The sequence below is a fragment of the Sceloporus occidentalis genome, unplaced genomic scaffold, assembly GCF_023333645.1.
Source record: "Sceloporus occidentalis isolate IW3139 unplaced genomic scaffold, rSceOcc1.0.p SCAF_7, whole genome shotgun sequence".
Taxonomy (NCBI): Eukaryota; Metazoa; Chordata; class Lepidosauria; order Squamata; family Phrynosomatidae; genus Sceloporus; species Sceloporus occidentalis.
In genome coordinates, this window is record NW_028316987.1 from 58284492 (window position 1) to 58310721 (window position 26230).

Sequence of the window (26230 nt, forward strand, 5' to 3'; positions counted from 1 at the left end):
AAATAGAAAAATATTTTTGATACTTTTTGCTGGTTTCAATTGCTATTTTATACTTGCTTTTTGAAAATGTTTCAGTCACCAACCTGTAGCAGAACTGCATCTGCACCTAATATCCATTGAATATAAAACATGGAGTAGAACCAGTGTAGACTGTAGTCAGATGTGTGCATTAGACACTACTAGTTTAATACAAAAATTTTGCCACAGATTGAGTTAATGTTGAATAGCTTTGGGCATAGAAAAAACCTAAAACTTTGCTGGATAGAGATTTAAGCTTTGCTTGCAGATGTGGAGGCCAGTTGGGCATTTGACTGAAGTCCAGGGATCATTTTGCACATAGATTTACATGTCTAGGGCTGCATCTACAATACAGATTTCATGCAGTTTGATACTGCTTTTAAATGTCATGGCTCACTGCTATGGAATTCTGGGATTGGTAGTTTTGTGAACTATTTAGTTTGTTATGCCACAACTCTAAATCCCAGGATACCATAGCATTATCGAGCCATGCTAGTTAAAGCAGTGCCGAAATAAATGAATTCTGCAGTGGCAGCAGCCTAAAAGGCATCAGGGAGCATAAATCTGGTTTAAAATATGCTGCACATTCATCACATGTCTTGTTCTAAAGTTAAACTATAAAAAGGGGCTTTGCCACCCACCTCTAATGCAGCAAAAGGGCTGTAGAGACTACAAAATTAGGTGGTAGCCCAGTGCTGCTTACCCTTGTTACAGACTTCCTGCTGCAGTCTTGGCCAAGTTCACTTTGCCATGTTTCTTACCTTTCCCAAAGCAGATGGACTCTCCTAGCTCTTCATGACGCTTTTCTACTTGTCCCCTTCACTTCAATCTGTCCCATTTGTTATTCAGTATGTATTTCTCAATGAGAAAATGAGAATATTTATCAGTGTTTCATTTCAGACAGACAGTATTTTGGGTAACTTTATGTAAGATGCAACAGAGCTTCTTCCAATATTAAATTTTTATTTCATATATACAAAAATACTTTATTAGTAGTTAACAGGATTTCACAGGTTTTTTTTTTTACATTTCAACAATTATACAGACTGACATGTGAATTCAGTGTGAAAACATTAGCAGTTTCCTTTTTAAAGTTAAAATGATTGTTTAGCCAAGTAGCTCTTATGGCCTAGGAATCTCTCCATGGTCCTTCAGTAAACTTTTCTAAATTGATCAGTGTGGCAGATAGACAAGTTTTCTATGTTCAGCAGTGCCAAAAGGACATCTTAGACTTCCTATCAACCAAATCTAATGTTTCATTAGATATTGCACAAAGAATGTCAACATGAATGCACATGTAGAAGCCAAATTATATGCTTAATAACAATCTCAGAAGTTCAAGCAAGCAAAAACTATGGTCTGTATAACCTTGACAAGATTCAAGATGTTTGAATCTTTCCAGTAAGCTTTTACCAGTCTTTATAAGTGGGAAATACAAATACCCAGAAAAAGTGTAGGACATGAAGGGATACCCATTTAATATGCATTTAAAGAAAGATGCATGTCAGTGGCATCCAATATACAATACCTTGACTACAGATACCAGCACAAATGATTTGTTTCCCTTGCCAGTGAACTAGCATTCAAGATAGTGTAACACTTGCCTACTTAATATATGAGAATGGATGTTTTACATTAGCCTTAACCAAACAGTTATCTTGTCCTTAAAACTAAAAGCAGCAAGAAACACTAATTCCTGGAAGACTGAGCATGGTTCTCTGCCATAATGCTGTGAAATCCAACAAATTAATATATTCCTATTCAGAGGAAAAAAATGTTTACTCTTAAGTGTAGATAAATCTCTTAGCTGCCAAAGAATGAGAAAAGACTCAGTTTTACTATGGAGGCCTCCACAAGAGGTTTACATAGTGACCTGCCATGTAAACCCATATGAGGCGAAGTCGTTTGAACAAAAAGATAAATTAATCTAGAATAACAAGATTTAGATGGAAATCTTCAACAGGAGTCATTAGCCACCCTACAGCTAGATTGTACCTGATTACCCCTTGGTTTTTTCATGTGCCATTCGTTTTTAGAATGACAAACTGCCTTCTGTGAGAAAGGGGGGTTGTCTCACATAGTTTTAAGATTTTGGCTGGAATCCTGTTCACTAGTTACAAGTAGTTAGTTGTGTAACTGCCAGGGATTCATGTTTACTGTCATTATAGACCAAACATGAAACCCTAAGCTTAGCTTTTCAGCTTGGCAGTGCCCAAACCAAAGGGCTTCCTTGGCACTGCAGATTGGGGCACTGTCAAATGAAATCTACAGAACTCTCCTGGTTGTGGGGTATACTGAGAGAAGCTGTTATGACAGGAGCCCAAGGACTCACTCCAGCTCCCTGTTTTCACTATCCCTGCAACCAGGAGAGAGCTTCAGGAGTCATTTACCAGTGCCCTGCTCTGCAGCACCTTGGAAAAATTTTGCCTGTGGCACTGTCAGACTGAAATCGTAGCTTTTGGGGGGGGTGGGGGTGGCACCATCAGATGAAGCTATAATCATAGTTCCATCTGATGATGCAAGATCGAGCCCTATGTTCTAATCTTTACAGTGTCTATAGTCACATTGGAAACACAGAATTTTAACTTAAAAGCTAAGCCTGGTAATTTACAGCAGAAGCAAAAGCTACAAGTTTTAAGTAAAACAGGTAGACAAAAAAAATGTACCGCTGCTCTATTTTTGGATGTGTATTTGTAAAGAATTTAAGGCAAGGGTGGGCTGTTGGTAGACGGTAGCTCCCACCATTTTGAAACATTGGTTATGCTGGCTAGGGCAGACAGGTGCTGTAGTCCACAACTTGCCCATCCTTGATTTAAGAGAGATCCTTTTATTTTCTCTCTAGATTTCCAGAATTGACCATGGGAACTTTTCCTAACCAAGCTAGGAAAATACGGTGAACTCTTGATATCTGTGGGCTTGCTGTCCATGGATTTAAACATCTGTGAATAGCAAGCCCCACTGAATTCAGTGGATACGTGTCGCACCCACCATTTAAGCACAATGGGATTTGAGGTCCCACACTCTGTGTGTGTGTGTGTGTGTGTGTGTATAGCAGCAATATAGAATGTTCCTTGTCCTGTGGTTATCAAAAATATAGCAAAGATCCAAGATCAGGAAATACTTCAGGTAAATTGCCTGCAGTATTTGTTCTCCACTTGCAGTCTAGAACTAGAATTCCCAAGGTGGAAAAATTTAAAATATCTCCTTGCCACCCAATTTTATGCACGTCTCTGCCATATCTAGAACCCAGCAAGACTATTTCCCTGTATGAATATCCACAAGAGTTCTTTAAAGCAGCTGCCACTATCCTTTCAAGATAAGTGAAGGTCTCTCATGTATACAAAATAGCCAAGTTATTCTCCACAATTTATTCTTTTTCTATTAGCAATATGAAGTGGAAAAGAGCAAAGTATACTGAAGCGCATTACAGAACCCATATAATGCACATAAGAGTTTAGTTTTCTCTGCACCTTTCCAGCTAGAAATGTTTTCCAGGGGCTCAAGCTTGAGATAATTGCAACCACTGTGCCAAACAGCATATTGTACCTTTTTAAAGCAAAAAGATTTCTGCTTTTGGCATGATTACGTAGTATTTAAGTCCATGACATAGATATGGAACCAGTGTTTTGACTAGATAGATGCATATAGGTGCTCTTGAGGCATGGACACACATGATCTGAAACAATTAGGGTGCAAGTGCTGTCCACTGCTTCTCATGCCTATGTCATATTCTGACTCTTAATTTCACACTTTTATTACAAATGGCTGCCCATTTTCTGACAACTCGATACTTTCTATCCATTATGTTAAATGCACTGTCCTATTACACTATTATAGCATATTTACAATTTTAGAAACTTGATAAGAATATTTAAATAACAGCTGGTCCATCCTTTGGAAAATCAAGTAATTTGATAAATATTAAACATGTTAGTTTTGACTATGTCTGAATCATCCCCAACCATAGTGTGCCATCCTTAGAATTTTGGTATGAATTAGTACTTTGTGGAAAATGGAGAGCTAAAGCGAAAATATCGAATCTAACTTCATATACCCATATCAAACTATACTCCACTAGCTGAGTGGCATACTGCCCACTGAATTCAAGATGATATCTTAATAACCTTTAAAAAAATAACCAGAACGTATGTATTGAGTGTGACCTGTAGCTCGTATTTTAAGATTACCATGAAATGTTTATTTTACTCAAAATTTTCACAGCTTATCTGACATTGATTGTGGAGATTAAGTTTTTAATGATTTTCAACTTGCAGTTGTTCCATGATACTAAGCACTCACAGTATTTCTGATTCCTGCTGTAGAGACAGTAACATAAAACAATGTTTTCTACTTTTATTTTATACAGGCATACAAAAACAGCTGGTAATATGTATTTCAGTACATATTTAGTTTCAGACAGGTAATAACTGACCATAAGCAGTTTCACCATGACAAAAGTGGCCATGTTAAGTTATTCAGATTTAAGTAACTTTATATCCTGTCTACACTGGTGTGCTGGCATCCCATTTATGTACCGTATATACTTGACTATAAGTTGATCTCATGTATAAGTCAAGGGCAGATTTGAGGGCCAAAATTATGCATTTTGATATGACCCAAGGATAAGTCAAGGGTAAAACTTAGGGGAATGTAACAAAGGTTCTAAAGGATGAAGCAAAGGCAAGCAATGCCAAAGAACTTCCAAAATTACAGCAGGCATAACTTTGTGCTCATACTAAAGGCTGGTTGGATGAGAATAGATGGGGGTCAGTGCTTCCATGACAGATTACACTCTTGTCTTTCACCAGGGGATGTTTCCTTTTTTAAATAAGACTTAAAGTACAGTACTTACTTTGACCTGTGGATGTCAGCCCAGGTTTTTGGGGTCAATTTTTAGACTAAAATTTCTAGACTTATACATGAGTATATACAGTACTCACATTGAGTGTGCACTTCTACACTCTCCTTATTAGTAATCACAAGTGAAATCAATCCTGTTCCTTTAACTTCTCCTTTAAAGATAGGAAACAAAAGAAAACCATACTTAATCATTTTTGGAAGTAAAGAATTTCTGGGGCTTGTTCCGAGGATATTTGCTTTTCATACCAAGCTATCGTTCCATCTAAAGTCAACATCCAACATTTTCTATATAGACTGCCAGCAGCTCTCTACAGTTTCAGAAAGGAGCCTTTTCCAGACCTACTTTGAGATGCTAGTGTTTGAGCCTGGGATCTTTAACATGCAAAGCTGGTGCTCTATTACTGAGCAGCAAACCCTTCCCTTCTTTATACCGAATACAACACCATGGCACTGTCCCCAGCAAGAAGGACCAGAACTTTGGCCACTATCTCCCTCTCTCCACTCTATGGTGGTAAGGAGGGGGGAGATACATAGAAACTCTGCACTATAAAGTTTCAAATTCCACATGCTCAGTAGTTGAAAATACAAGTGCGGCAAAAACTGAATTACTGGCACTATGGTGTGAAATGTAAAATTAGTTTTTAAGTATTAATTTGGGAGGACCTGGACTAACCTCCTTTGGCATCACAGTTCAAATAATATTCTTCTGCAAAGGCATGGTTTTATGTTCAATACTGTTATTCCTATACTTGGCATGGACTTGCTTTCTGGAAAAAATAATGGCAGTGTCATAAATAGTTTAAACATATGCACCAACTTTAGTATCATGCTTGAATGTAAAGAATCAAGTACTGGTTTGGCTATTGCTGCTAAGGAGACAATTCAGTTAGTTCTTTCAAGGTATTTAGAGAAGAGACACATGAAAACTGCATCCCCAGAGAGAGCACTAGATCCCTATAGTACAACATGCTTCCTAGTTGTATTGAGCTTCCAGGCAGCCAATAAGACAAGAACTAGTTTCCTATTACTTTTCCTTTCTACAGTCTGGGTGATGCTATATGTACTCTGAGCTTCAGAGTGTGGGTATATTTCTCAACAAAATTAAATTCCTGTTCATTATTCATCAAATTTCCTTTGATCATGTCTGTTGGCCACTAACTGCTTCTGCTTTCCAACCACTGTACATCTGTTATGCCAGAAACAAATCAGAGCATCAATAAGATGTAGAGTACAGTAAGTGACTATTCAGTTTTAGAATTCTTCCACCCGCTCCATCCCTTCCAAACAAGCAGTAGTTCAGTAAGAATAAGAGCAAAATAGCAGCCCCATTCCAGGTTACATTGATTCACCCTGTCTCTCTCGCTCTCCCTTTCTCTCAAGCTGGCCAAAAGCAGTAGCACCAAATCTATTGGAATGCCATCCAGTGAAACAATGGAAAACAAAGGAACAGGAGTTAACATTCTAAATTAGGATTCAGCAACTTCCTGCACTCAAGTTTCTACTATTAAAAAAAAGTCCTATAAAAGTAGTCATCATTACATTGTACCTCATTACTAATCCACAATGACATCAAGAATGCAGAATACTGTCTTTTAAATCAGGGGTGGGCAGCTGTGAAAAACTAGTATTAGCTCTCCAGGAGGACTTGGAGGGCTACGACCTTCTACTGCCCCCCCCCCGCCCCCCAAATCAAAATTTTGCTTCCCAAAGTCAGTCAGTCAGTCAGTAATTTTGCTTCCCAAAGGTAATTCAAAGCCCTGTAGGAATCCTGTTTTGGGATCTTCCTTGGCCTGTAGAAAGCAACTGGGGGCATTTTGAAGGAAAATAACTTTTTTTGAAACATTCTGCAAAATTTTGTTTTGATCCTGAGGGTGGTGTCCAGTGGTGGACACATGGTGCAAATGCCCTTCATGCTCCCAGCAATCCATTTTGGACATTTCAGAGATTTATTATTATTATTTTTGGGGGCGACACCTGGGGGTTCTATGTAACCCATGGGCCACATTGGGCCCACCCCTGATTTAAATTATCATTCTAGATACCACTCATGAAAATAACTTTTCAAACTCAGTTGCGTACATTTGTCAAACATTGAAGATCAGGCTATCTACAGATATAATGCAACAGAAGTTTATAAGTTTCTTAAAAATATCTGATAGTTAAAAGCTAAAATCTAAGTACCAAGAGCAATTAAGACAAGATATGCAATAATTTGCATAACATTTACAAAATATACTTAAGTCTTTAAAAAAATACCTTAAAGGTTTTTAATCTATAATACCTTTTTGGTGTCTCATCATTTCTCTGTATAAAGTAAAAACTATCCAAACCCTGTTTTCTTGTGCACAATCAAAAATGTTTAAAAACCAAGAGGGTTAAGAACTTTTTTTTTGTATTTTCCCAGCTTTTTCAAAGAATTCTCCTTTGTTGGCATCTTGAATATGATACTTTGGTGCTGAAAAAAAATCTGTAGCCAAATGCCTGTCCTTACATGTTAAATGAACTGGGCAGATGCACCAAGTCAGGCACCTAGCAGGTAAGTGATGAATAGGTATATTTACAACAAGGATAATATAAAATACAATCACCAGACTAGTCTGCCTTAGTGATAATTTGCATCTATATTCATTAAACAAAAAATACACAGCAGAAGTGTTTATGTCAATATGAATGTAAAATAATATGGTCTTTCTACTCAAAAGGAAGAATATCGTAAAAATCATGATTGTAAAACAGAAGTAAACCCACTTATAAATAACATTAAATTTTAGCATCTGACAGTAACTTTTGTTTTACAAGCTATTTGGTGAATAAAGCAGTTTAACACAAGGTAACAGACAGCTCAAAGTCCCATCACATCACATTTCATTAACACACATAATCACTTATAAATATTCTGATGTAAAGGAAAAGCCAGTCACAGAACAATATACAAATACAGGGCAAGGTCATCATTAAAAAAGCTGGCGGTGTTCTTTTAAGCAATGATTTTTCACAAATGAGAACAAACATCCTACATGCTGAGCCTCAACTGCAAAGCTTTGCTTTAGAAGGCTGTCTCAGGCTACTTCACCATGATCCTGAACACAATGAATTATGTTACATAAATCTCTGAGAAAGTAATACTTATTCTAATGTGCTGAAACATTGGCTCATCTGAACAGCCTCCTAGGGAAGTAGCAAGATATTGCTTTTAGTGTTTGTAAAAAGATAACACATACAGGAAAACCTACAGTACACCTGTCTAAGACACAACAACTGCAAAACATGTATAAACATTAAGCAAAAAAGTGTCAGTAACATGGCTCAGTGCTGGTTGCTTTTCATGTATTGAAAATTTTGTTCACATCAAGAACATGTTTATTAGAATAAGGATTAGGATTTCCTCTGATTAAGAGGAACTGACCAGGTGAAACACATGACTGATTTATATAGAGTTCTACCAAAAAATAAAACCACAAAAAAACTCCAACACTTTTTTTCAAGTATTTTTCTCCTCATCACAGTGAAAATGTAAGACCAGATGTATAAGTGAACAACGGGAAAGTTCCTTAGATGAATAAAGGCAAAGTAGTAAATCAAAAACATTTATAAAAATGCTTCAACGCATTTCCTTCATGTGATATGAATAGAAAGATTATTTGTAAAAAGTTAGAAAAATTAAAATAAATTACATATTTAAGTACACTTTTCCTTTGAACATTTTGTATAAAAACTTGGAATAGCATACCATTATCTGAATATACACAGAATAAAAATGAATCGGGTGCTCCCAGGTATCTGGCAGCACTGTACAATGTTTTCTCAGTATAATGTTTGTTTCAGTTAACCTGGTTTGGTGATTACACCTGTCTTCAGAAAGACTGTCAGTATACCCAGCTAATTGGAACCCACTGTGGTTCTGTCCTCAGTTTCTCTGTAGCAGTTTGCAACTTTTCAAAGGCTTTGTCTAGATTGTCATTCACAATGACCAGATCAAAATAGTGGCTGTAAGCTCTCTGGATGCGTGCACTCTCATCAACTGTTTTCTTCAAATCAGTATCCTGTTAAAAGATTGACACACCAGAAGATGTTTCAGAACTTATTATATGTTTAAAACCTGGCTCCCCCTTTCTGATAAACTTAATTATTCAGAAGTCATTTTCAATCAGCTCAGGCATATTGTATGTAAGGACTTATAAAAGGTTCTGAAAGTGTGTGAAACATTTTTTTTGGGGGGATTAAATCTTCACAGTCCCCAGAACTGCACAGGACACTAGCTGTCAATTCCCTTTCAAACATACGTTGAAGTGCTGGTTATTATCTTCAAAGGCTCTCCCACAGTCCTGGGTATTCTCATTCTCAGTTGCTCTGCCTAGGCAGAGCCAGTGTGGTGTAGTGGTTTGACTGTTGGACGATGACTCTGGAGACCAGGGTTTGATTCCCAGCTGGGCCATAAAACCCACTGGATGACCTTTGACAAATTGTACTCTCTTAGCCTCAGGGGAAGGGAATGCTATAGCTTTCCAGCAGAGTGCTCTAACTGATTCACCAAACTACAGATCCCAGGAATCTATAAGTGGGAGCCACTATGATATAAGTATACCAAACTGCTATAATTGAACAGTGCTGATAACACCCTTAGGCTAAATTTGGATCCAACACATTAATTACATAAAACACAACAAAAAGGAAATGGGAAAAGGCACAATTAAAACAAATAGGTAAAATTCAGCAGCAGGTGTAAAACTGTAACCTAGGCAATAGACTAATTCCTCAAATAGTGCAAAAAATAAAGAGTTGCTGAAATGACATAAAGGTCTTGCCCTGAAAGCATCTCTGGGGAGCATTGTTGTTGTTGTTATTGTGTGTCTTCAAGTTGTTTCCAACTTATGGTGACCCTAAATTGAACCTATCATGGGATTTTTTGTGTGTGCAAGATTTATTCAGAGGATGTTTGCCATTCTCCTCTAAAGTACAAGAGAGAAATTGGCAATGCAATCCATTTGTGAGACCTCCCCATTTTTTTTTTTTTTTTGGTCTTGCTCCAAAATGACCCCACATGATCTCTGGGGTGTGGAGGCATTTCAACCATGTCTGAATCCCCTAGGGGTCAAAAGGTACAGTGCAGTATGTGGCCCTCCAAGGTCTCCTGGAGCAGCTAATGTGGCCCCCTAGCCTTCCACAGTTGTTTATTCCTGCTTTACAGGAAAAGGAAGGTACCTGTTCACCTTTGAATTAAGTAGCCACATTTCTTGTGAATGTCATTTGCATTTAAATAACCTAATTAAATTAAAACCTCCTCACTGATTTTGGTACATTACTCATATTCAAAGATTTTTAAAAATGGACTGGGGAAAAGGAAGCACTAAACATCAGTTGACAAAGCCCCATCATCTCTCATAAGCAGAGGGCAACTCTAAGGCAATTGATTGTAATAAAGGGCTTGGTAGAAAACCTTAGAATATAAAATGTATGAATTTAAAAACACAGGCAAGGAAACAAAATGAAAGCATTCTTTTAAATGCTTTTTTTTAGTACTGACATAATTGGTCAAGTTTGATCATATGCAATTTTTAAAATATAGATTTTCCTTACTGTTAGAAGTTTTGTTGTAATTCCCGCATCTACCACAGCTTTGTGCATGGCACGCAGTGTTTCCAGTTCTGGAGCAGCAATAAACACTACATATGGCATAAACTCTGATGTCCGCAATATTTTAAGTGCCTGAAGATAACAGAGAATTAGCTACATCACTCATTGCTTTGAAGATTAGGTAGATAGCAACATGAGCACAAACAACTTCACACACTAAAAAGTAGTAAACTTGTTTGAAATCTGTCACCCTTACTAATATGTAGTAATCTCCTCCCATTTAAAATATAGCCTTATACTGCTCCAATGGATCGGTGTGTACTAACAGAAGAATCCATATTATGCCACAGATACTTGCTATGCATTCCTTTTCTTGCCTTTGTAATGGTGGCACTGTCCCACAAATTGGTCTGTGATTTACATAACAAATTTCTACCCTAGCTTTCTATTAAAATGTTTCACATTGCTTACAATACATTTTAAGCACAAATATTAAAATTATATGCAGAAAAAGTGAGAAGAGCCATCAGATAAGTCAATGAAAATGCCAGGGAGTTTATAACCAATAATTCAGTAATCCAAACTTCTATCAGAGAAGGTCAGTCTTAGCATAGTAGCAAAAGGACACAGAGTACAGGTAAGACAGGACTCACTTTGAAGACAATGAACAGCAGGATTTGTCATGCTTCAGAATCCGCAATCCTTGTAAATCTGCTCAATGTTCATGAGGTCATACCTATTCCTTCTATAATACAAAGGCTCTCTCAAGAGTAAATCACCTATTTTATTCAGCTGTACTATCTTTCCCACTGATGTTGGTATAAAGCTAAAGCACTTCAACTCAAAGAAGACTCCACCAGGATTGATAAAGATGACAGATTCTGGGAACTGGAGTCCCAAACATCTGACCAATCAAACATTGAGAACCTCTGCACTAGAGTATTGGTCCAGCATACCTGAGGATTAACATCCAAGATGCATGTCCTTCCAGTCTGAACCACTTCAAGGATGGAATCTATTTTGGTGCCATAAAGGTTTCCTTCATATTCTCCATGTTCTAAGTATCTTCCAGCTTTGATATCTGTCTCCATTTCAGCTCGTGACACAAATCTGTATGCTTGCCCATCTTTTTCATCATCCCTTGGCTTTCGTGATGTAACTAAACAAATGATATACATGTATGCAAAAGTAACAAAAGACAGACAAGTATTGCCATCTATGTATTTATGTAATGGCAACTTACAGAAAAACACGAACTTGAAACCCAAATCTGTTCTTAATGAGCAGAAGACATTTCATCCAGGATGGGAGCCCCGATTTTTGCCAAGTTTTACATCCTGCTGCAGCCCCATGAGGTGCATGTTGTTCTAGAGTGTCTTTAAACCCTCAGGAGTAGATTTTATGGAGATATGAGGAAGTAAGAAGGGGGGGGGGCATGATAATTATACTCACAAAAATTTGGTTCTAAGTTAGGGTTTACTGACTTTTCTATCTGTGAGTTTAATGAATTTTTTGCCCCTTGTTTATTAAGGAATATAGCAGGAACAGTTGAGTAATAGATCAATCCAAATTATGGTATTTTTGAAAAATCCATTGTGGAGAAAACTATTATGTTTCCAAATAGCCCAAACATACTTTCTTCCTCCTATACATTTATATTTTCCTTCCACCACCTCTAATCCCATCCTCACAGCAATACAAAGTATGGAAACTGATCTCAGAAATCAGAGAGTGAATAGGAGTAAAATACTGTTTTGGGACTGGAACAAAATAATAGAAAGAACAGATTAGGGCTGAAAGTAAGGCTGAAGTATAAATTAAATAACTAAGATGTGAATTCAATTTTTAAAACCCCCCAATAAAAACTATGTAACATTACTGACAAATCAGAAGCAAAGGCTTGCAACTGAAAATATCAGAAAAGCCACATTTTCTAAGCACCATTTATCCATTATTACAATTTCAAAACAAATTTGTAAGCCAATTGCTTTAAACTGAAACTGCAGAAATCCTTACATAATACAGACCACCATATAAAAATCATCACAGGTAAATTCAACTAAATTCAATGGTGCTTATTCCAAAGTGAAAATGCTTTAGTGTGCAATTATTAATATATTTGCTGGCATCATCTCTTACTGCCAGAAATATAAAAAATACACTCCCCCCCCCCCCCCGCCTCATCACTTTCCTGTATTAACAGCATGTAATATATATGTGAGCCTTACTTTATCAGGGTGCAAAAGTAAAGGGGAAAAAACTCAAGAATAACTACATGTTCATCCAATCAATGTACATGCTTCAGAAGAGAAAATTCTATCAAGAAAAAATAGCAACTTACATGGCACTGTGGTCCCAAACTTTGTGGGATTCAATACAATGAATCTGTTTTTCAAACTTCTTCGACCTACGCCTTGGGCTCCTATTAAAACCAGTGTTTTTCGCTGAAATGGAGGCATTTTTGCTACTTCTTCATAGATCTGAATTTCATGACGGTCAAATTCTAGGCACAAAAATGTTAATGTATTAAAAGCAAGACACTAAATTTTATAATACAAAAGCTATTTTGTGGAGGATCACTACAGGCTTCTTTTGTGACAGAGCTTTTGTAAGGATTTGGGGAAGTTACAGCAGAACTCCCCCATAGAACCTAACATTCTTGTTATGCTACAGAAATGTGCAGATGTTTCCTAATAGGCTTCCACTGAACATGTGACATCCACACACAATTAGCATATTATTAGCATACAATTTTTAATGTTAAATGTTTCTCTGGATTCTTCTGTTGTAATGTAACATTTGACACTAAAATTCAAATACCTGCATTTCTGGTTGTGAGATACATCATCTTTTTCTTCTTTTTACTACTTATTGTTCCACAAAAAGGACCTGGAAACAGACAAAATGATTTAGAAAACCCAGATCTTAAGTATTCCATATCTGATTTAAGTAGTTCAACAAATCCAACTTCATATTTATAAGTCAACATAGAAAGAATGATTAGAAATGCTTCTTAAGACAAAAGACAAATTTACTTCAGAATTTTTTCTCTACAAATAATATTGCTGCCCATTTACCAGCAGGTGGCAGAAAGGCCTCAGGAATTTGCAAAAGGGTGTTTTAATTCAAATCATTTTTAACTCTCAATAAATGAAACTACCTTTGGACTCCATTATTATGCTTTATGGATATTGCAGACCCAAAAACGATGCAAAGAATTGCATTGTTGTGCATCTTACCAGAATTGTCCCAGTCCCGCCTTACAAATGCTTTCCTCTTTTCCTCCAAGAACTGGCTAGGAATAAGTCCTGCGCTTCCTCCTTCTTTGACATGGCTAGCCTGGAAACAAATCAAACATGTACTGTTTTGACGCCAAGCTACAGAAAATATTTGATTTATCCTAGGCGATATCTAAATAGTTCGAGTTTGAACATATAAATGTGTTTGGATGGCAAACAATCACAATGACAGTGCATAGTATAGCTGAAGAGCACTACTAAATCAGATTAACAGTCGTAGAGTTGCAAGGGGCCCTATGGACTATCAAATCTAACTTTCTGCTCAATGCAGAATCTCCAGCAAGAGCATTCTCAGCAGATAGTTATCCAGCCTCTTTTGGAAGATATTCAGAGGAGACCCCACAAATTATCCAGGCAATTTGCTCTATTGCCAAACTGTCAAGAGGTTTCTTCTAATGTGTCCATCTTGTCCAGTATCTTATTTTCCACAGGGCCCCAAGAAATTCCTGTAAACCATCCACAAGGAGAACTTAAAAGACAACAGACCTTTCGTGTTGTATTCAGTGGTCTACAGTCTTTGTTCCTGGGTTACACATAAATTCAACTAAGCTCCTTTGAAGCCATCTAAGCTAGAGGCCATTGCCACATCTTGTAGTCACAAATTTAACTGACTGTGAGCTGTATGTATGCCTGCAATTCCTTTTGTCTGACTGATTCTCCTTTCAGACCATCTCAGTTGTCCCTGAGAGTGGAACTACAGAAGAGAGAGAAAAAATTCTCTTACAGCCTCTTAAAATGTATGTGTCATTTAAACAGCATACTTCCAAAGTGACCCAAAGCAGCTTTATTTTGGCCTGTCTGTTTGGGCCCATAATAATAAGAATAATAAATGTGGGGGGAAAGGTGCTAAGTTATATTACATGTGGTGGCAATGTAAAAAAAACTAAGAGGCCTTTGGAAGGATATACAAAAATCATGACAGAAACACCACACAGGGAGAGCACTAACTCCAGATTTGTTCCTATTAAATATAATGGATGGAATACAAGGCAAATTAAACCAAGAAGAGATAAGTGTGATACTTTATATGATAACAGCAGGATGCATAATATATGCAAAATATTGGAAAAGTAAAATAATACCCACCAAGGATGAATGGGTTAATAAATTAAAAGACTTTGCTACAATGGACAGAATAACAATGTATAGTGTGCCCTGGGGACAGGTGACACCGAATTGAAAGATGAAGCAAAGGAAAACAATGCCAAAGAGTTTACAGAATTCCAGCAGGCATATCAGTTTGTGCGCACACTAAAAGCTGGATGGATTGGGGGGAGGTCAGTGATACCGGATTACACTCTTTAAATACAGTACTTACATTGACTGATGGATAAGTTGTCTCAGGTTTTTTTTGTGGGGGAGGGGGGTCCATTTTTTGGACTAAAATTTCTAGATTTATACATGAGTATGTATAGTACTTGAATAGGAAGCCAGAAGTAAAAGCATGCAACATACCAAGGAATTATGTCAGGTCAAGACAACATTTGAACACTTTTGAGGATTAATACCTGAGAGATTTAAATTAAGTCATATTTTCTAACCTGCCACCAGTTTGGGTCTTCCCGATTTACAATCTGAAGAATTTCTCCTTTGGAAAACTTGAGCCCTGCTTCTTTGCATGGGATCAAATTGTCGTTGTATGGATTATAGTCAAAGTGACACTTTACAAATACCTGAAACAGATAATAACAAAAAAGAATAACAAAGAAAAGCTTAAAATACTAGATTTTTCAACCATCTCAATAATAAATTTCATAAATCCAGTAAAATAAGATTATTTGGGATTCCCCCCCCCCTCCATAGTTAAATTTGTGGGAGAGGTGAAAACATTTAGCACAAATGGGACTGAATTACTGGATTTAGATTAATGCTGGTAGGGAAGTCTAATAGCAAAGAATGTTTTAAATATCTAAAAATATTGGATGACTATGGACCTATACAGACTAGTCTGAAAGGCTGGCCTGTGGGCAGATTTAGGGCGCTGTGTCCTGACGACGCAAGCCCTGACTCCGCCCCAGGGCACCATGATGCTGCACACTGCTCCAGATGGCACATGGCATCATGGTGTGCCTCTAGCGCTGAATCCAGATGATGCCGCGCCCTAGGGGTGCCATCACGGCTATGGCAACCTTTGGAGGGTACAAAAAGGAGTTGCTTTTTGCAGCTCCATTTTGCACCTTCCAAAGGCTGGATCAAGGTTGTGGCGTGAGGTTGCCACAGCCCCAATCTGGCCAGGAAAGAGGCACCGCCCCTTAGGGACAGTCTGGAGAGCCCCTATGTTCTCTGAATCATCAAGGGAGGTACAAAATGTGCTTAGCTTTCAATTTAAAAGAAAGTGCTAGAATGAAAGGAAACAAAGACCCACATGCTATATACCATGGTCAATTTTTTTTTCTTAAACAGCCCAATGCATTTCAACACAAAACAGGTAGTATTTGAGACAACACATAAAGTACCTTTTTTTAAAAAAAGCCAAACCATTGTGCAGTATATGAGATTTTGGCCCGTTCCAGATGGGTGCTATGAGGCGCCATTGTGACGTGTGAGGGGTGGCACTTTCAGATGCCCCTTGCACGTGACGAGAGCGTCAAAATGGCGGCACCCAGTACACATGGGCGCCACCATTTTGCCGTGACAGACACCTAACGTCCGCACATCCCGGCGTCATTATGATGCTGCGAGTGCGCCATTGGCACACTGCAGCGTCACAATTGCGCTGTAAGAAGAACCTGCTTTTTGCGAGTTCTTTTTGTTCTGTGGGGAAGCCTCACAGTCTGGATGCTGCTGCTTCCCCGCAGAGCAAACCAGGGCACCGGGAGACCACCCTTTTTGGGCGGTCCGTATCCCGCCTTTGTCTCCTTTCATTCTTTCACTGTGAAAACATCCTTTCCTGTTCCTGTCCTTTAATTAAAAGATTGCCAGCATTCAGCACTCTTGGTATGACATTCTTGCTTTTAACTGAATTGTGATCCCAAAATGGCAAACTGTTATAGGCTGCATCTACACTGCAGAAATAATCCAGTTTGACACCACTTCAACTGCCATGCTCAATGCTATGGGATTCTGGGAACTGTAGTTTTGTGAGACATTTAGCCTTCTCTGTCAGAGAGCTCTGATGCCATAATAAACTACAATTCCCAAGATCCCCTAGCACTGAGCCAGGTCAGTTAAAGGCGTGTCAAACTGGATTATTTCTGCAATGCAGATGTAGCCTTAGGGACCAATCTGAATATAGTTAATATTTGGGCTTTAAAAAAAAGTTTATCCAATTTTTTTCAATTCTACTTTTTCTACAATTTACCACATCATATATTAGTCATTCTATATTTTATGGTGCATGCTTTATTCTGTTTTTATAGATGGAAGCTGTCGAGAACCTTTTCAATTGGGGAAAAATCAGAACAATTTTAAACATCAGCCAGACAAATATCAATTAAGAACTGTGAACACTTCAAATGTCTGCCAGCAACTCACATTTGCTTTCAAACTGATGAAAAACCTAACACTTTCTAAACATTTCAGCAAAATATTTTATTCTTTGTGATTTGAAAGAAAGTATTCCTTTTGACAAAACAAACTGATTCAGCAAATCCTCTTTTCCTGAAAGACAAATCCACTTTTATGCAATGGGCTTTTCTTCTCTGTTTTGGGGAACAGGACAAAAGCTCAGTCAACCACACAGGATTGGCTTCCAAATATTTTGTTAGCATTTTACAAACTTTAATTTTTTTTCATACTTTATAAGCTTATAAAAACAAGAAAAATTGTAATCCTGGGCACAAATACTAATCTAAGAATTTAGAGTATAAAAGCACAAAGTACATTATTTGAACTAAAAACACATGTCCTTTTTACACAAACTGGGTAGAAAGATTTGAACTGGATACCAGTGAATGCAATTCATCTTGCTGAAGAAAAATCTGCAAAAGAAAAAACTTTGTGTAAAATTTTCCTATAGACTGCTTTGCTCATTACAAGTATACCTCAGTTAATGAAATAGATATGTTCCTGGGCTTTACTTTAACAGAAACACTGATACCCGAGGTAGAAATTATATGGAAAGAATAGGGATAGATTCCTATGCCACAAGAAAGAAGAGCAGTTCACCACGTTTCAGTAAACTTTTTTATACAAAACTAATGTTAGACATGTGGCAGATGGAACTATCAGGTCAGATAAGCCTTGCACAGTTGTGAGGCAGGCTATCTGCTGTCCCCTATTTCTGTCTTGCGCTTCAAACATGCTCAGTGATTCTGGAGGCAGTTGCTGTTTAATTTGCCTGCTGTAGGTAGGCACATAAAACCGTAAGATCACCTAGAGTAGAATCCCATCCTTTCCCAGGTCATTATTTACTGCATACACACTACTGCAACCCAATACTGAAAGTCTAGCTTTCTCCAGCCTTCCTTTACCATCATCCCAATGCCAATGTTGGGGGGGGGGGGGGGCGGGGGACCTGCCAGCTAAACAGAAGACAAGAAAAAAAAAAAGCGGGGCTGGACTGGGCTCCTGTAAAAAGACTTTGTTAAAATGAACTTCTTTGTCAGAGGCTTTGTTAACTGAGGTATGCCTGTACTGTCTATTAGACATCTGTGCTGTGCAAACACAACTTCACAACTTGCTACTGAGCAAAATTCTTTTTAAAAAAAACCCTACAAATTCTATCTGACTGTAGTATGTCATATTATTCATAATAATCCTACATCATGTACATTCCAAAAAAGAATTTCATAGCCTGATAAGTGACTGCTGGTAAAACACTGACTGCAGACAACTGGTTACTGTAAATATGAGCATAATTGATCAAGTTTAATGTAACTGGTTAGAATAAAGAAAAGGAAAATTAGTAACGCTTTCATTTCTAGCTTCAAATCAAGTATAGAATTACTGACCTGCTGGGGAATAATATTATCTCTGTAACTGGGCAGGATCTTCAGAGTGACACTACCACTAATACTCTTCAGGAGTTCTTGCAACTCTTTTGGGTTGTTTCCAACTTCATGACCATTAACCTCTTTAATGACATCACCCACGTGGAGAAGACCTTGTCGATCTATCATGCCACCATGAAGGATTCTTGCAATTACCAGATCATTGTTCTCTACCCTAAAAGTCACACCCTAAAGAACATTGAAGAACATCAACATTTATTTCTCTAACTTTTATCCCTATTTCAAAACTAGAATCTTAATACAGTGGTTTCTTATTCTTATCTGTTAACACCCTACAGAAGGTGTTAAAAGGTATACATTATTATGATCCTGTAATCCAAAGTATTCCAGATAAAAAAATAACAAGCATGCATTTATCAGGCATTTAGCCAAAAGGTCACAATTATTTAAGTTATTCCTAAACAAATTAACAGACATTTATTCATCTACCCAAGCACTGCAGATAACAGAAGTAAAGAAAATTTTATAAATATTCTTTTTGGTCATTATGTTTTTGGAGAACATAATATAACCAGTGAATATACCAAAATCTGCCTTAATACTAGCAAGCCCTCTGAAGAATGTTAGCAAGTGTTACTGGCATTCTCTGCTTCCTGTCCTCACTCTCAGATATATATTTAAACACTGACAGCTTCTATTCTGAAAAGCTCTGGACTGTTGAAGTATGGAAGTGAGTCTCATATTTTTTGTCACTTTCCCTCAATCTTTAAAGCTGATAATGCATTTCATCTTCTTACTTTGATTAAAGTGAAGTAACAGAGCTCATATACACAAATGTCATGCATTTGTTCTTCCATATAAGGCACTTGAAAACACAACTATTTCTCTCTGCATACTCACCAGTGGCTCTCCTGCTCTTTTATGAATACCAAGTATACGAATGGCATCTACTGGTACTATCTGATTGTTCACAGAAGAATTATTCATTTCTGGGCTAGAGGGAGGAGACTCATAACACTTTGATGCCACAATATCATGGGCTTCCAAGAGGGACTACAAGTAAAGAGATGGAGAATGGAGTTAACACTTGTCCATACTTCAGCTAAAACTAACCCCAACAGTCACACAAGAGAAGGATCTCTACACCTGTCCTCAGTTATCAAGTTTGACTGTCTAGTCTCCAAAAAGAGACAACCCCTCAATATTTCTATGGAGATGTGGAGACCACACATTTTGTGAACTCAATTCAGATGATATGATAAATGAACATAAAGATGATCCCTCTTACTAATTTTTACTTTAAGCTTATCTGTCTCCAATCACTTTCTTACAAAAATGTCATAAGCTCCATTTTGGCAAGTCATATTCAAATCCAAGTGAAGTGGGTGAGATGACAAAATTCATGTCCATTTAACTTAAAAAATTACTGATTTTATCTTGACCAGTGCCACAATTGATGAGAATACATTATAGTAAAGAGATATTTTTTCGAATTGTTAATGGAAAGTTTTGTTACCAAAAAGTGTGGCTCCTTCAGTATACCAACCAACTCTGCAATGTTTTCATCTTTGTTTACTAAAGGGCTGATGTCTTCAAGAATCTGATTAACCAACTCCAGATTGTTGTCACTTACGGCTTCAAGTTTAGAATCTTCCAGTCTTTCATGAGCCTATAAAGATTACAGAATAAGCTTTATACTAACAGAAAATGATAAGCATCAAAGTTATATGCTTTTAATTTACCATTTATAAGGTCCTTGTAGCATTTTTGTATCAACTCTGTCCCAGTTGTATTGCACCTGCTGCAAGTTCTCCATCGGACTGTCATAATCTATTATGTGTATTTTTTTTTTACCACAGAGCACTTTGAAATTAAACAAAACATACTTTCCAAATAGTTATCCTCCTCTCTAGAAAAGGCAAGGTGCTTTAGCAATACAAACAAGGTAGTACAGTCATAGTGTTACGATTAGAATATAGCTCTGAAAAGGCAGTATAACAGAGCTATACTCTGTTATCAGAAATTAGTTCAATAATTATTTCCTCGCTCCATGTAACCCCAGGAAATTTAATGGTGGCAAGTGATCTTCTACAAAAGGTACAGTGCCAAACATTTAGTTGAATTGGTATAATACAGATTTGTTTTTGGCACAGTTGTTGTGTCCCTTAAACTCATTTTCAACATATGGCGATCCTATCATGGCGTTTTCTGGGGCTGAGAGTGTGCAACTCGGCCAAGGTCACCCAGTAAGTTACCATGACCAAGGGGAAAATTAACCCCTGATCTCCAAAAATGTAGTCCCTGCCCAAACCACTATGCAATGCTGGCTCTGCCATGGTCGTGTGCACACACAGCCATTAGGGGCAGTGGAGCTTGCCCTCTGCGGATGTCAAGCCCGCAGCTGGGGAGGGAGGACTGTACTGTATGTTAAAAAAAAAGTTTACAAATCTCCCCTCAATAAGGAACTTAAGAATTCTGTCATGGAAACCTGAGTTTATAATTTCATCTACTCCATTTATTTCCTAAGCAGCTTTCAGATTTGCTCTTCTTTTAATCTGTTTGTACAATGTGCAGATTTCCCATTTCATCAACCATTACAAATTGGGAAAAACAACTCAATGTAGTTTGACAAAAGTACAAAATATTTTGAACCTATCCTTTTATAATATAGGTTACTAGAGTTGAGAGTGATTTCTGAGTTAGCTCTGAGAAGCTCCCAAGCTGATGTGATCAAAGTACAAATTACAATATGAAGCACCTAAAAGGTTTAGAACTTCCCAGGTGCTTCAAATCCCCTTTCCATCCCAGATGACACTGCTGAGTACACAAAGAGAGAAGGAGCATCTTCATTTGCTGGCATTTCCTCAACCAGTGCTCTCTTGCAGACTATCAAGGGACTACAGAGTAGAATAAGAACTCAATACCAAGGAGTTTATCGCACGGCCCCTAAAACGGGCCCAGTGCGTTCTAAACGTGACCGCGCGTGGGTGCGCGCAGAATGGGATGGGGCCCAGAACTCCATTTTATCACACGCTGGAACACCGTCTTTGCTGCCGGGCATTCCAGTTGCGTCCCCATTCCGTTCCAGAGAGTGCCATTTCTGGCGACACTTAGAAACAGTTCCCAGAAATGGCGCTCTCTGGGACAGAACAGGGACACAACTGGAACGCCCGACGGCAAAGGTGGCATGCACTGGGCCCGTTTTAGGGGCCGTACAATAAACTTCCTTGAGCGTACAGGCTGAGAACTGGTTCAAACTTCATCCTTAATAAAGTCAGCAATCTTTCTATTTGAGTATTCCTCAGTCCCACTCCACACTGCATTCTGCAATTAGTATTAACAAACCTTAGCAAGCGATCTAACAATTGGGTTTTCCATAATTCCTTTCAAGAAGATAAGGTCTATTTCTTCAGCGCCAGTTGAGGGGGGTAAGTCTGTAAGATTATCCAGAACTTGCTGCATTGCTGCTGGGGGAAAAAAGTTCATGAGCAAGAGTTTTATTTACAATTAGGTTTTATTACACTGAATGTAAGCTGTTCATTCTCTTTAAACATGACATTTTAAAATTGGACTGTTAAACTTTTATGCAATTTTATCTATGAGCTGTCTTGGGTCACACTGCAGGAGACAGGTGGCATGATAGATAGATAGATAGATAGATAGATAGATAGATAGATAGATAGATAGATAGCATCCAATTAGCTAAAGGCCAAAGACATTAATCTCACTTCAATCAATTACCAAATTAGCAATTTTTAATTGGTTAGTTGTATGATCCATGTATAGAAACAAACTGTACAGTTCTCTTAATACCATTAACCCTAATGGATCACTAAAATATCACAAACAAGGTGAACTTCAGATTCTCACAAACCTTTTTTAGGCATGCTGAGAAAAGAAAAATGAGCCCAAAATTCCTGGCCCCCAAAATGTCTCAAACAAAAAAAGGCACTGCACAGCATCTTTTCCCTACTCTTAACCTATAAACTTTGTGCCCTGAAGCAGCATTCTTGAAAATGGAAATGCTTGATCTGTCTGTGACATTTTAGTGATCCAAAAAAGTATTATAGAATTGTGCATTCTATTTTTCAGGGTGGGGGTGGGTGGATTTCATGTTTTTCAACAGTAGTTATTCAGGCACACATTGATAAATTGTAAAACAAAAAAAAATGCAATTTTTGAACAAATTGAACATATTTACTGTGTATGTTTGTGCAATGCTACTGTAAAGTGATCTGTGTGTAAAGATCATAGATGTAAAATATCTAGCTAGTAGTACTGAGCTACTACTTCAGGGGATTGTGACAGACAACTTGTAACCTGTTCTTCACTATACTTTTTATTGCATAAGATTTTAATTGAACATGTGGTGCTTAACACCTACATTCTTTGTATCTTCTTTTTTTCAAGTTGCTATAACCATCATTTGCAATAAATGCGCCCCCATTTCCTCATTGCATATATAAGTTCTCCTTGAAAAGCATGTGTAGGAGGCTAATGACAATCACATTTTGAAAGCATAATTGTTGAGGATTCTGACAGCAATTTTTTTCTTTAGCAGGTAAGGCAAGGTGGTTGCCAACAACCTAGGGTACATAATGCATTTATATTAAAAACAAAGAGTAAGGAATAATGGGGCAGGCAGAAGAAAACCTCCATCTAAATGGGGGGGGGGGGGGGGGAGAGAAAGAACAGGGTTACAAGTGCCAGAGCTGTTTTGGCTCATCAAGAGACAGTTGAAGATGTTTGCCTCTAGGTATGGAAATATCTTTCCAGCCCACCCTAAGATAATAAAAACAATCAATATAAGCTTTCCCAATGTTTAAACCCCATCAAAGAAGTTGTACATTAAAAAAAGTTTACATAGTTGACTCTTAGCATCCACCGGGGTTTGGTTCCAGAACCACCACCACCCATGGATATCAAGTCTGATTATATACAATGGTATGGTAAAATGCTGTCCCTTATATAAAATAGTAAAATCAATGTTTACTTTTGGGTGTTAGGGTTTTTTTTAAAAAAATTATTTTCAACCTGGATGGTTGAATCCATGGATTCAGAGGGCCAATTGTACTTCATTTCTCAGTCTTCGGAAGATATAACTTCAGCTTGCAACATGCAGCAATTTTATTCACAAACAGATGTTCATTTTAACCCATGGCAAATATTTAAAATCAACAGAACCATTTAACAACTTAAATGTCTCTCAAAAAAGTATGCAAGAAAACACGAAGTCTGCAAAATAAATCCCAGAACTCTAGTAGAATGTTACCTGTCATAAGCCATCCAAATAAATTATGCCCATACACATCCTCAAACAGCATATGCAGTCTCTCCCTTCCCAAACATCACACACACATTGCTACAGTACCAAACATGGAAACTATTCCTAAGTTTTTTGTGGGGGAAACAGGCTGTTTTAAGGCCAGCAGGAAAAGGATGAAAGGCAAGTATGGGCAATTGCGGAAGACCAGAGGGCCATATTAGCCTTCCAGAACTTTGAAAGCTGCATCCACACTACACCTACTCCGCCAAAATAAAACACTTTTGCTTCTTTGGAACACAAGGCATATTTTGGGGACTTCAGGGACCCTAGGTGACATTCTAAGGCAAAAAATATGTATCCATATACTGTACATATTTTTGTATATCTTTGACATGATTGTCAAGTCATGGTCGACTGTAGGAGGTGGTGCTCATCTCTGTTACTAAGCCAAAGAGCCAGCATCGTCATGTGGCCAGCATGAATGCACAGAACGCTGTTACCTTCCCAACAAGGTGGTACTTATTTATCTATTTGCACTTTTACATGCTTTCGAACTGCTAGTTGACAGAAGCTGAGACTAGTGACGGGAGCTCACTTTGTCATGTGGTGCTTGGGCCTCAAACTGCAGATCTTGCAATCCTCAGAGTCAGTGTTTCAACCTTACTCCATTTATTCAACACTGCAAGATCTCAAGCCCAAAGGCAAAGAGTGTGCAAACCTAGTTATTTTTTTTAAATAAAGATCCTATTTTGAATCCAGTAAAGGGAATGCAGCAATGACATCATCCATTCTTGCCTAAACCTAGTACTTAGTGATGAAACTAATATAAAAAGAAAGAGTCTTCTATCACCTGAAAGGAGGTCTGTGTTTGTATTTCCCTTGAGCCAAGGCTTGAGATATGGCTACATCCTTCCATGGATATTGTTTTACATCATTTTAATTTTTTTCTCCTGTCATATGTTAGTATCATCAAGAACAGAGTCCAAAGGCACAGCAGGAATCTATCCAGTTTTGATAACACAGGTGTAATATGTTTTCTGGAGCCCCAAACTGTTGATTATTAACAGGTAGATATCTATATTTTAAAATGAACTCATGCATTGTGCCAAATGTAGCTTAATATTTAGGAACAATCTATACAACATGTATCAAATTTGTCAGCTTCATTAGTTTCAAACTGACTTGTTGAGAACCAGCTCTGATGTGGCATACTGACATTTTTTCCTCAATGTGCTAGAATCAGTCTCTACATTGTATAGCATACTATTGCATGGTCTTATACAGAATTTAATTTTTCTACTAATTTAATCAAAGGGGTATGTTTTTTTTTTATTAAAAAGGGTGTACTAAAGCAGAATAGATCTTTTCACCAAGGATAGCATCAATGCAAGGCTCTCAGCAGAACAGTGTAAAGCACAGTGGATTCATTAAAAGTTTAAAATACTGTGCCGTATGTAATAAAAGTCCAGCCACTAACCACTCATACAATGTCATTTAAAAATCCTTCCAAAATTAGATCAATTATTTTGCTTACTCTAAGCTTGCATAGTTAGCTATTCATAAGCTACAGCAGCTATGTGGTTTCAAAAATACTCCACAGTGACTCCACAGTTGTTTACTACAAAGTCACTCTGAGTTCAACAAGGCATGCTTCTTAGTAAAGATACTGGTTAAGTTTGTCTTATTCAAAATGATTGCAACCAAAGGTTTTGGGGATTTTAGAGTTTTGTTCTTTTTGTTTTTTGGATCTCGGAATATTTGCAAATGCATAATGTGACATCTTGGAGATGGAACACAAGTCAAAACATGATATAAACCCATAGCCTGAAGGTAAATTTATTTTGCACAATATTTTTAATAATTTTGTGCATGAAACAAAATTTGTATACACTGAACCATCAGAAAATAAATGTCTCACTATCTCAATCATCTTTGGGGGGAGAGAGAAGTTAGGAGTATTTTGGAATTCTGGATAAGTGAAACTCAAGCTGTGCCTCGTCCCATCTGCCTTCCCAAAGTATACTGTTAATTATATAAAAATTCAAATTCAGTGGTACTTAGAATGGCTATCATTAATATTCTGACATTAGAATTCATCATGTACATAGTCGCAGAAGAATAAATGAAGTTATCAAACCAACAGAGTCAGAGTAATTGCTACATCAATACTTTTCATCCGCTATTGAGAAGAACCGAACAGATGCAAAAGATGGAACCAAAATCTCTAATTCAACAGGAACAGTTGAAACACCTGAAATCCCATATAGAGGAAGCAATTTTATCAAATACCATCTGTAGAATATCTAAATTACATGTACAGA

At 37.5% G+C, this 26230-nt stretch overlaps 1 protein-coding gene across 7 annotated transcripts in view; it reads right to left on the minus strand.

The window, feature by feature from the left end:
- PALS2 (protein associated with LIN7 2, MAGUK p55 family member) overlaps window positions 1–26230 on the minus strand; it is a 68145-nt gene that overhangs the window by 23702 nt on the left and 18213 nt on the right. For 2 of the 7 annotated variants that reach the window (XM_089533061.1, XM_089533063.1), the window contains exons 2-13: window positions 21989–22107; window positions 20160–20312; window positions 19544–19696; window positions 18644–18871; window positions 17639–17671; window positions 15293–15424; window positions 13692–13791; window positions 13273–13341; window positions 12794–12955; window positions 11409–11611; window positions 10456–10584; window positions 6576–8921 (exon numbers count right to left, since the gene is read on the minus strand). In XM_089533061.1, the coding sequence (XP_089389187.1) occupies window positions 8745–8921; window positions 10456–10584; window positions 11409–11611; window positions 12794–12955; window positions 13273–13341; window positions 13692–13791; window positions 15293–15424; window positions 17639–17671; window positions 18644–18871; window positions 19544–19696; window positions 20160–20312; window positions 21989–22105 (1656 nt within the window). In that variant the 5' untranslated portion in view covers window positions 22106–22107 and the 3' untranslated portion in view covers window positions 6576–8744. Of the gene's footprint in view, window positions 1–6575; window positions 8922–10455; window positions 10585–11408; window positions 11612–12793; window positions 12956–13272; window positions 13342–13691; window positions 13792–15292; window positions 15425–17638; window positions 17672–18643; window positions 18872–19543; window positions 19697–20159; window positions 20313–21988; window positions 22111–26230 lie in introns of those variants that run through there. The other 5 variants (XM_089533066.1, XM_089533067.1, XM_089533062.1 and 2 more) reach the window with 5 other exon arrangements.